At 36.3% G+C, this 12,522-nt stretch overlaps 1 protein-coding gene across 4 annotated transcripts in view; it reads left to right on the top strand.

Annotated features, from left to right (window-relative positions):
• C1H9orf85 (chromosome 1 C9orf85 homolog) overlaps positions 1-12,522 on the top strand; it is a 117,540-nt gene that overhangs the window by 58,748 nt on the left and 46,270 nt on the right. For 2 of the 4 annotated variants that reach the window (XM_072838179.1, XM_072838188.1), the window contains 2 exons: positions 152-265; positions 786-1,373. The exons of the other annotated variants lie outside the window; for them this stretch is intronic. In XM_072838179.1, the coding sequence (XP_072694280.1) occupies positions 152-265; positions 786-930 (259 nt within the window). In that variant the 3' untranslated portion in view covers positions 931-1,373. Of the gene's footprint in view, positions 1-151; positions 266-785; positions 1,374-12,522 lie in introns of those variants that run through there. 4 annotated transcript variants of the gene reach the window in all.

Genomic DNA, 12,522 nt, shown 5'->3' with positions numbered 1-12,522 from the left:
ATCTAAATTGACATAAGTAACTGAGATTGAAATATAAGAGTTCTGATTTTTAGGATTTTCACTTGTATATTTAGCTATACCCCCTTATTTCATCAAATAAATCTTAGGTAATTAGATAAAAATAATACTTGATTTTTTTTCCCACTTTCAGTGTTAAATGTTTACAAAAATCAGTAAAGGATTCTTATCACATAATATGTAGACCATGTGCCTGTGAACTTGAAGTTTGTGCAAAATGTGGAAAGAAAGAAGACATTGTTGTTCCGTGAGTATTTTTTTTTTAATGTTTGGAATTTACTCTTTTAGTAAGTGTTTTTTAATGTGTAGAATTTTCTTTTAAGAAAACATCTAGTAGCTCTGAGAGTCTTATGGTAGTGTGTATCACACCCTATTTAGACTTCTTTTTGCTACCTACCAGGAAAAACTCTTAATTATTTGTTACATTTTTCTATCATTCCAGTAAAAATAAATATATATTTGTAGGAAATTAAAATATTTAACCATGAGGTTCACATTCATCACTCATCCAAGAAGAATTTACTCATTATGCAACTACTTTACTTTAATGGACATCAAGTATTAATTTCTTCAAGCCTACTTTATTGACTACAGTGTTAGAATTGATTGGATCTTGACTGACGTTAACCTTCAAGTATCTTTTTCTCTGTACTAATTTTATTAGACTCTGTTAATCAAGAAATGTACTATAAAGTTCTTTTCAATCTGCAGTTAAATAATGAAAGCCTGAGAAATAAAGATAAATTTTTTTAACTTTTTATTTTTAGGTTTAATAAGGAACCAGAAAAGACAGAAAATCCTGAAATTAATCTACATTCCAACCATAGAAGTTGTAGAAGAAATGAAGAAAGTGATGATGACTTAGATTTTGATATTGATTTAGATGACCCAAAAGATAATCAAGTAGATTAATATTTTAAAAGTCAGTTTGAAAACATGAAATTCTGAAGAACTTCTGGCTTTTGAGAGTTTTACACAAAAATACTGTGAAATCCTAGTGAGATAAATAGCAAAAACCTATGGAAAACAAGCAAAATTCATACATGGACAATTTAAATTATGCATGATACTTGGATAATTAAATACTTTCATCCAAAGTTAATTATAATAAATTTTAAGTAGCAGATACTGGATTATCTGCCAAAATGAGTATCAAGATATCATATTGTGGGCAGCCCTGGTGGCTCAGTGGTTTGGTGCCGCCTTCAGCCCAGGGCCTGATCCTGGAGACCCGGGATCAAGTCCCATGTCGGGCTCCCTGTGTGGAGCCTGCTTCTCCCTCTGCCTGTGTCTCTGCCTCACTCTTTCTCTCTCTCTCTCTCTTATGAGTGAATAAATAAAATTTTAAAAAAATATATCATATTGCATATGGGAATTATTTAGAAGAGTATATTATCTGATACCAAACTAAACAAGATTCAGAATTGTTAGTTGTTACAATACTATAATACTATCTCATTAATACTATCTCAATAATATAATACTATCTCATGGAAAAATCAGATTATATTACTAGTGCTAGCCTCAAAAATTCATCCTCATTAAATATCTTTTCATAGATTGACCTCAAATAAATGGTCCACATAACAAAGCCCACTTACTTATAAGTTTACTTGTTATAGGGATCCCTGGGTGGCGCAGCGGTTTGGCGCCTGCCTTTGGCCCAGGGCGCGATCCTGGAGACCCGGGATCGAATCCCACATCGGGCTCCCGGTGTATGGAGCCTGCTTCTCCCTCTGCCTGTGTCTCTGCCTCTCTCTCTCTGTGACTATCATAAATAAATAAAAATTTAAAAAAAAAAAAAAAAAAAAAAAAAAAAAAAAAAAGTTTACTTGTTATAAAAATCTCATTTTTTTTTAATAATAATGTTTAACAAGTGTATACAGCTTTTCTTTCAAAGTATTTTTACAGGGACACCTGGGTGGCTCAGCGGTTTGGCATCTGCCTTAAGCCCAGGGCGTGATCCTGGAGACCTGGGATCAAGTCCCACATTGGGCTCCCTGCATGGAGCCTCCTTCTGTCTCTGCCTTTGTCTCTGCCTCTCTCTCAGTGTCTCTCATGAATAAATCAATAAAATCTTAAAAAAAAAAAGGTATTTTTACATACCTGATTGTAGTTTTTTACCTTCCTTCCTTTGCAAAGTATACATACAGGAAAAAATGAATAAAATTCATATGCATAGTTTAATAAATAATTATAAAGAAAAGTTATACATCTGTCATTCAGATGAAGAAACTACTTTTAAACAATAAAAATAAGGGATCCCTGGGTGGCGCAGCGGTTTGGCGCCTGGGCGCAATCCTGGAGACCCGGGATCAAATCCCACGTCGGGCTCCCGGTACATGGAGCCTGCTTCTCCCTCTGCCTATGTCTCTGCCTCTCTCTCTCTCTCTCTCTGTGTGACTATCATAAATAAATAAAAATTAAAAAAAAAAGAAAACAATAAAAATGAGCTTATCTGATTTTTAATCTTTTTTCTTTCTATTTTGAAATATCTCAAACCTAAAGAAAACAGCAAAATAGTACAATGTATATACTTGTATGTAGAGTATATTCTTCATCTAGATTCATAATTGATTTGCTACATGATTTTCATTGTATCTCAAGAGATTGATATAGATATATATTTACTGAACCATTTGAAAATAAGTGGCAAACGCTGGTTTCGAACTTTATATGAACAGACTTATACCATGCATGTTATTTTATATCTCTATTTTATTTGTGAGATTGATCCATGTTGTTGTAAGAGCTCCAATTTGTTCATTTTATGTTACTGTGTTTTATTCCATTGTCTTTACATATCACGATTTATTTATCCTCTTTAATGTTGAGGGATATTTGAGTCATCTTAAGATTTTCCTAGTGCAAAGAATACTGCTATGAGCATTGTTACATGTGTATCTTGGTACATATGTCTCTTTTCTTGGTACACGTTTCTATTAGATATATCCAGCCATATGCATATGCATCTTCAGAATTACTGTATAATGCCACGCTATCTTTCCAGAGGAATTGTTATCTCCTTTTCCCACAGCAACATATTACATGCTCTGTATCCTTTCTAACACTTGATCTTTAAATTTCTATCAGTTTGATAAGTGTGCAATGTATGCATTTGTCTTATTAATTTATAATTTATATGTATATTTATGCATATACACACACATATATGTACCACATCTTTTTATCCTTTCATCTATGGATGGATGGACACTTACATTGCTTCCATATCTAGGCTATTGTAAGTAATGCTGCAATAAACATAGGGCTGCATATATCTTTTCAAATTAGTGTTTTTGTTTCCTTTGGGTAAATTCCCAGGGGATGGGATTGCTGGATCATATAGTATTTCTATTTTTATTTTTTATTTATTTTTTGAATTTATTTATTTATTCATGAGAGACACAAAGAGGGGGGGAGGCAGAGACACAGACAGAGGGAGAAGCAGGCTCCATGCAGGGAGCTCGACGTGGGACTCGATCCCCCGTCTCCAGGATCATGCCCTGGCTGAAGGCTAAACCACTGAGCCACCCGGGCTGCCCAGTATTTCTATTTTTAAAGAAATGTTTTTGAGGAAACTTCATGCTGTTTACCATAGTGGTTGCACCAACTGACATTCCCATGAACAATACACAAGGGTTCCCTTTTCTCCACATCCTCACCAGTAATTGCTATTTCTTCTTTCTGAGAGTGGCCATTGTGATGAAGTGTGAGATGATTGCTCATTGTGGTTTTGATTTACATTTTCCTGATGATTAGTGATGTCAAGCGAGCATCCTTTCACGTGTCACTTGGCCACCTATATGTCATCTTTGGAAAAATGTCTATTCAAACCCTCTACCCGTTTTTAATCAGATTTTTTGTTTAAAAATATAAAATCTTATCAAAACATTAAGGAAAATGGACATATAGATGGAGAAAGATAAACAGAGAGAAATAACCATGTTCATGCTGGGAAAGTTTCAATATTCTAAGCTTACAGTCTTACAGAAAGTTTCCCATGAATTTGTGTGGCTCACCTTTTTGCATATAACCTTATTTTCTGGACAAGGTAAATTTTGTGGCTAAAGAGCCAACTAAATGATTATATTCCCATCTGAATGAGTCAGAACTCAGATTACCTTCTCAGGAGAGAAATTTAACAAAGAGCATCACCTAGTGACATATCCTAATATCTACATTTATGTCTTTAGTGCTTAGAAAAGTTTTGTTTTGTTTTTTAAGCAGACATAAATTTGTTATATTTAGTTCATTTATTATTATTATTATTATTTTAAGAATTATTTTGTCTCATCTAAACATTTCTTTTCATTGGAACTCTACATAGATTTAATCCTGCTGTGTCACTTACTAGCTGTATGTCTTAGTACAAATTAATCTTTTGGTGCCTTGGTTTTCATTAGGTTGATAGAAGGATTAAATGTGGGCACCTGGGTGGCTCAGTAAATTAAGTATCTGCCTTCAGCTCAGGTCGTGATTCCAGGGTCCTGGGGTTGAGCCTGGCATCGGGCTTCCTGCTCAGCAGAGGACCTCTACTGTTCCCCCTGCTTATTCTCTCTCTCTCTGTTAAGTAAATGAATAAAATCTTGGGGGAAAAAAAGAAGGATTAAATGCATTAATATGGGAAATGCTTAGAACCTGTAAGAACACCATACAATTGGCTTATCTGTACTATTTGATTATATATAGATTAATCGGTAACAAATTAAAATTATTGATTAGTAACAAAGACAGCAATTTAGCTGTTTGCCTACATTCTGCAAGTTATATATGTAAATATATATATATATAAAACAGAATATATATATAAATCCCATATATAGGGACAGAATAATATATATATAAATATGGGATATAAATAACATACATATATATGGAATTCTGTTACTTGCAGATCCATGCTATCTGGTTCCAGAGTGTTTTTTAACTCTGTACTATAGTACTACTCTATCACACATCATAAGCAGTTCCAAAGGTAAATAGAGAAAACTATATTAGATGGAGGACATGAAATGGAACTTAATTTGCAACAATTAACAAAAGTTATCCTTTCAGAAATTATTTATTGATTTATTTGTTTGTTTGTTTGTTTGTTCATGAGAGACATAGAGAGGCAGAGACATAGGCAGAGAGAGAAGCAGGCTTCATGTAGGGAGCCTGACATGGGGCTCGACCCCAGGATTTCAGAATCATGCCATAGGCCAAAGGCAGGTCCTCAACTGCTGAGCCACCCAGGTGTCCCCAGAGATAACTTTATCGGGTGGAGACAGACAATGAGCATTCAACAGAAGAAGCAGATTATATTACAAGGTGAAAAGTGCAACAGGACAAAATAAGGAATGATTTGGTGATTAGGAATCTAAGGGCTTGGATGGCATAGGGATTTGGGTGTACAAGTTGATGGCAAGTGGGCTATGATTTTTAAATAAGGTGCCCAGAGAGACACGTTGGAGAAGAACATTCCAGGCAGAGGAACTACTGCAAGATTTTGCCACACGTATTCAAGGGACAGCAAGGAAGGAAAGGAATGATTACATTGGAGAGTCATAAGATACCAGGGAGGTAGTGGATGGCCAGGTCATATGAAACCTCCTTTAAAAAAAAAAAAATTTATTTATTCATGAGAGACACACAGAGAGAGGCAGAGAATAGGCAGAGGGAGAAGCAGGCTCCCTGTGGGGAGCCTGATGTGGGACTCAATCCTGGGACCCCAAGACCTGAGCCAGAGACAGATGCTCAACCACTGAACCACCTCGGTGCCCCATTTGATTCTTTTTTTGTTGATTATAACTGTCGAAATATTCCATGTTACCTCTTTCATGCATCTTTTTCTCTTTGATATATTCATTACAGTTATTTTGAAGTCCTTTTTCACTTTTGTTTGCTTTTATTGATTATTTTATCTTGATTATAGACACTTGGTCTTGTTTTGTACATCTAGTAATTTTTATTGTACACTAGAAATTGTGGATGATACATCACTGAGGGTTCCTCTAAAAACCAAATTGCTCCAGATCAACTTGATCCTGTCAAAAGGAGTTTAGGCTTTGTTTCAGTTTCACATTTATTTCTAGAGTTTCTTATTCCTGTCTCTTACTCCTCAAGTATTGTCTTTATACCTGGGCATAATATTTCCTGGGTCTTAACGTGGGTAAGGCCAGACTCCAAACCTGCATGACCTCTGATATCTCTATCTGGCTCTAAGTCTTTTGGCAGCTGTTTTCTGCTAGGACTTCTTGAGTTGTGCCCTGGGGTTGTGTGGCTTTGGGGAGTAAGGAATGACCAGAGAAGCAGAAGGAGAACCCAGAAAGCAAGTCCTGAAAGGCAAGGGGCATGTGAATTAGTGCCAAATGTATCCTGATACTGTTCAAAACTAAGCCCTCTCAGTGATAAGCTCATCAAATGTTCATCATGACTCTGTAGTGATAACAATCATTATCCATATTTCTTTGGTTTTTGTTTTTAAAGATTTTATTTATTCATGAGAGACATAGGCAGAGGAAGAAGCAGGCTCCCTGCAGGGAGCCTGATGCAGGACTCGATCCCAAGGCACTGGGATCACAACCTGAGCCAAAGGCAGACACTCTGCCACTGAGCCACCCAGGCATCCCCAATCATTATCCATGTTAACAGATGAGAGATTAAGCTAAGTAATTTGACATACAACTGAAAAGTATTAGGTCTAGGCTTTTTTTTTTTTTTAAATTTTTATTTATTTATGATAGTCACAGAGAGAGAGAGAGAGAGAGAGGCAGAGACACAGGCAGAGGGAGAAGCAGGCTCCATGCACCGGGAGCCCGACGCAGGATTCGATCCCGGGTCTCCAGGATTGCGCCCTGGGCCAAAGGCAGGCGCTAAACCGCTGCGCCACTCAGGGATCCCTAGGTCTAGGTTTTGAACCTATACAGTCATCTGATCCCAGAACCTACTCTGCATATTTAGTATGCATGAAAATAGTATGTCAGTTGCTGACAGGATAACTCCACTGTTTTCCATCCTGTTATTATTCCAGGACTCTGCTGATAAAACTCTAGAACCACTAGGTCTGAGGCATCATTGGAGAGCGCTCATTGCATTCTCCTTGAATTCACATCACTTTGTTTATACTCCCTTCCATGACTGTGGTTTTCTACCTCTGAGTCCTAATTTCTGTAATATTTCTGAGTAGGTGATGTCTCTCTATTTCGAGATCGACTTGCATAATGGAAAGAATATAGGTGTTTGCATGCAGTTCTGAATATATCCAGTAGGTTGTATTGGGAAGGTCAGTTGCAGTGATTATCTTTTAATACATTAATAATTATTAGGAGAAGAAAAAGTTGTATGTACTTGGTACGAATGGTTTTCTTTTATCATGTAAGATAAATGGCAGTTTTCTGAGTAAGCATTCTTCAGTTTTCAGGTGACTAAGCTAAGCTCAGAGGTTAAGTAACTTGCCACAGTCAGAAAGATAATAAGTTAAAAAAAAAAAAAAAGAAAAAGAAAGATAATAAGTAATAAACCTAAGATTCAAACCAAGTCTGTATGGCTCCAAAGCCTGTATTATTTCAACCACATTTGTGCAAAATTACCCATGTTCCATGTTCCTAAATGGTTTTTTTTTTCTTTAAGTGAATTTGTAACAACATCAACGTCAACACACCTCTCTCTATTCCTTCTTACTATCTTTCTCTTTCTGGGTCTTTTCCTTCCCTTGTAACATTAGTTGCAATGATTGCCTTCAAAAGCTACATTTTTTTAAAAAAAGAAAGTTTATAAATATCCTCCATATAACTTGTGTCATAGAATTTTGTCACTCACGGGGGGGCTCCTGGTTGGCTCAGTCAGTTAAGCATCTGCCTTCTGCTCAGGTCATGATCCCAGAGTCCTGGGATCAAGCAAGTCCCATATCCAGGTTCTTGCTCAGTGGGGAATCTGTTTTTCTCTTTCTCTCTCTCTCTCTCTCTCTCTCTCTCTCTCTCAAATAAATAAATAAAATGTTTCAAAAAAACAATTTTGTCACTCATGATGTTCTGATTTGTGTGTAATATTGAATGTTGCAAGACCATTTTCCACAGTTTTTACTGGCAACCCTTATGTAGTCATGGGAATATGTTGGAATTACATACTTAGCTCTATAGTGAGTCCCACAATTCCGTCAGTAATTATACAGATGGAAATAATTATGCATTCCCAAATCTCTTACATAAGACTTTTTAAGAAATTAAAGTACCAGGCTTTCAAGAGATATTACTATGTAAAATTACACATGAAGTTGCACCTTTTATTTCTACACACTTAAAAATGAAAAAATTTTTATAATCTTAAAAATGGTTCGTTTAAAAGGAAAAATGTGCATTATCATAAAATGTATAGTTGGTACTTGTGTTCTATGGAAGATTTATTTATTTATTTTTAAGATTTTATTTATGTATTTATTTTTAAGATTTTATTTATTTATTCACAAGAGACACGGAGAGAGACACAGGGAGAGGGAGAAGCAGGCTCCATGCAGGGAGCCTGAGGTGGGACTCAATCCCAGGACTCCAGGATCACGCCCTGGGCTGAAGGCAGCACTAAACTGCTGAGCCACCGGAGTTACCTTCATATAGAAGATTTAAGGGGCACTTGGGTGGCTCAGTTGGCTAAGTGTTGGACTCTTGGTTTTAGCTCGGGTTGTGATCTCACTCATGGTTGTTAGATCAAACCCCATGTCAGGCTCTGTGCTCAGCTGGGAGCCTGCTTAAGATTCTGTTGCTCCCTCTCCCTCTACCCTTCCCCCTACTTGTGTGTGTGTGTGCTCTCTCTCTCTAAAAAAAAAAGGAATATTTAAATATATATATATTGGCTATGAAAATACAGTAGTACCTAAGTGTTCAGAAGTGGACTGATATAATATTTTCTCAAAATTTGGTTTAGAAGTTTCTGTAACCTTTAGAAATATTAATTTGAAGTATATAAATTAAATTTTATTATTAAATATTTAGCTGTGTATTATTAAATACTACTTAAATTTTTTCATTATTCTTTAAAGGTTTTGCTTTTTTTTTTTTTTTTTTTTAGTTTTAAGTAATCTCTACACCCAATGTGGAGCTTGAACTTACAAATCTTGGTATCAAGAGTCACATGTTCTACCAACTAAGCTAGCCAGGCACCCCAAGTTTTTCTTCAGTGTCTCAAAGCAAATCAAGGGGCCACTTGGGTGGCTCAGTGATTGTCTGCCTTTGGCTCAGGTCATCCTCAGTCCTGGGATCGAGTTCCACATCGGGCTCTGCATAGGGAATCTGCTTCTCCCTCTGCCTGTGTCTTGGCCTCTCTTTCTGTGTCTCTCATGAATAAATAAATAAAATCTTTAAAAAAATAAAGCAAATCAAATGTCTTTGAACTTAACATTAACAAAATTGTAATTAACATTTTAAAAAGTAACATTGTCCGTTGATGAACCTGACATATGATGAGCAAAAGAATCCAAACAAAATGATATTATGTATTTTATGATTCTATTTATACATAAGTTAAAAAATAGTTAAAACTAATTTTTCATGATAGACATAATGAAAAAGGATAGGAGAGTGGTTACTTTTGGGGGTGTGGTATTAATGAGGAAAGGGCACGAGAGAAACTTCTGGAGTGCTAGAATCATCTGATCTTGATCTAGGTGATGGTTGCACTAAGGCATAGAAATATAAAAGTCAAAAGTACTTGGGTGGTGGGTAAGTGTCTGACTCCAGCTCAGGTCATGATCCAGGGATCGAGCCCTGTGTCAGGTTCCCCGCTCAGTGGTGAGTCTACTTGTTCTTCTTCCTCTGCCCCTTCTCCTGCTCAAGCTCTCTCTTTCTCAAATAAATAAATAAAATCTCAAAAAAAAAAAAGAAAGAAAGAAAAATATAAAATTCAACACTTGGGTTTTGTTCACTTTATTGTATGTAACTGTTACCGGAATTTGAAAATAATTATAACACTAAATTAAAGGCACTTAACAGAATACTGTTGTCGAAACCATGCCTTGAAATAAAGCAACATAAATGTTCACTTCAGGAGAGTAGGAGGTAGAGTGACTTAGAGACAGAAGGATGTTTACATCCTAACCCTGCCTGTTACTCGTTGTAGGACCCTGGACCAGTTTCCTTACATTTGTGACATTCCCTTGTGTGTACCTTACCTATTTGTAAAGTGAGGATAGTGACTTCTACAGTGTAAGATTTTTGGAAGTGTTAAATATAGTATCTATGAAGCTCTTGGCTATAGTAGGTGCTCCCCATTCATGATGTTTATAAATATTATGTTATGAATTTTGGTTTTGATATTTCCTTTCAAATTATCCTGCTGGGGTAAGAACTAGGTAAAGTGGAAATTCTTGGGTTAGGAAAAATAAAAAAAAGAATTCTACTGACATTGAAAGAGAAGAAGCAGACTTCTTGAAATGAAAGTTTTTGTATAAGAAATGTCAGAACTAAAAAAAAAAAAAAAGGAAATGTCAGAACTGCTATTTGCTATTTTTAGTACTTGAGAGGCATAGACCCTTCAGTGATAACATACACAAATGTGAGTGCAATAAACAAGCTTTAGAAACAATATTTCTTTTTTTTAATATTTATTTATTCATAGAGACACACGGAGAAAGAGAGAGAGAGAGAGAGGCAGAGACACAGGCAGAGGGAGAAGCAGGCTCTATGCAGGGAGCCTGACGTGGGACTTGATCCCGGGTCTCCAGGATCACACCCCGGGCTGCAGGCAGCACTAAACCGCTGGGCCACCAGAGCTGCCCTAGAAACAATATTTCTGACAGTAAATAACTTTACAAACTGCCTTTCATTCCTTTGTTAAAGCAGAGTAATGGCATAATGCCACATACAGAGAAATTCTGAGAAACTTCAATAGATCAAATGATCCAAAAATTTCTATTTTAAAATTACATAATGAATGAAGAGAGAGAGTTACTTATGAAAGCATATGCCATTACCCTGAACTTTTCTTTAAATTATAAATTTGCATGTTTACATTACAAATACAAGTTTTTATGTAATTCTGGTCCGTTTTATTCCACTTTATATTTTAATCTAGTCACAAATTTATTTGTTGAAAATATTTTCTTTAATCTGTAAAAGAGTATTTTCCTTGAAAAAATATGGTAACACGGGGAACAATGACCTAAATGACCAATATAGGAAATGAATTGGCCCTGGGGAGACTGCCAGGACCAGGTGAGGTTAGGAAGGATGGTCTCTTACCGGATGAAAGTGACGTCCCTTAGCAGAGGATATTACAGCATGTCCGCAAAGTCAGGAAGCACAAGATAAACCGACTTTTAAACTATGTTATTTACACTTTCAAATAGTATACTCAGTATGTGTTCTGGTGAAGTTTGCTAAAGCAATAGGTCCAATTGTTATTCTGGAAAAAAAAATGTAATGAATACACCACAGAGTGTCCAGAACATCTGGTAACACAGGAAGAATAGTGTATTTATTATGCGTCACCCACAAGCATACTGAACATACTATTTGGAAGTGCAACTGAACAGTTATACACTGTTTAAAAATAAGTTTCTCCTATGTTTCTCGCCTTTGCAACACTTGTGGCTGCCAGCTGAACAAGGCAGGTGCAGCGTGAGTGGCTGCCAGTGGACAGTGACAAAAACAAGACTTACTGAAACAGACAAGTGTTTCTTATAAATAATTTGGAAACGATTTTGGAACCCATTTCTTGGCAATGAAAACAGTACATTTCAGATCCAATTAAGTGATTGATTTATACGTGGGAAGTCCTCAATCGGTAATTCCAGAAATACTTAATGATGCTGTGCCACTGTCGGTAAAGTTGAGAGGATATCCTACAGAAAAATGAAAATCCCAGAGGAAAGAAGCTCCCTGGGGGTATGCTGTGTCTGCACGGTCATGGTCATTAACACTGTAGAACGGTTGAAACACACTGGTTACAACTGCAATGGGCCCTGGGGTGGATAGATTGGGGACAAAACAGGATTCCACGAACTGGCTCCCTTATTTGTTTGGACAGACATCCAACCAGTCAACTTTTCTGTATTTTTCCAGTCATATGACTTCCTCTTTTCCTGTGATCCACTTGTCAAAAACATTTTGCCTACACGTGGGACAAGCCTGTAGTCCAAAAATCAGTCCTGTTCTTCCCAGCTGTAAACTGACTGTGGAGAGGACTACACACACCATGGAATTGACCTTAAAGTAGTATTTTTGCTTTTTTTTTTTTTTTTTCAATGCTGCATTGGATGGCAAAAAGATTTTGAGGGGCTTTCAAATCTGGGGCCGCTGACCCCACCATTATGCATGAAGCCCATGAATCCATAGGTGCACTCAGCACTGTCAGTATAATAATGTCTTGCATACCCATCTACTATTTTTGTATGTCGTAGATGTGACTAGTTAATGCAAATTCAAATTATTACTGAGTTCACAGTATTCCTTAAATGATCTATTTCCTTGATTTATACTAAAGGTTCAATTAGAATATGTAAGACTGTCACTGTTTTTGCTGTTAAAAAGG

Source organism: Canis lupus, chromosome 1 (assembly GCF_048164855.1).
Source record: "Canis lupus baileyi chromosome 1, mCanLup2.hap1, whole genome shotgun sequence".
Lineage (NCBI taxonomy): Eukaryota > Metazoa > Chordata > Mammalia > Carnivora > Canidae > Canis > Canis lupus.
The sequence above is the reverse complement of the archived record's forward strand: the minus strand, read 5'-3'. Positions and strand labels throughout refer to the sequence as shown.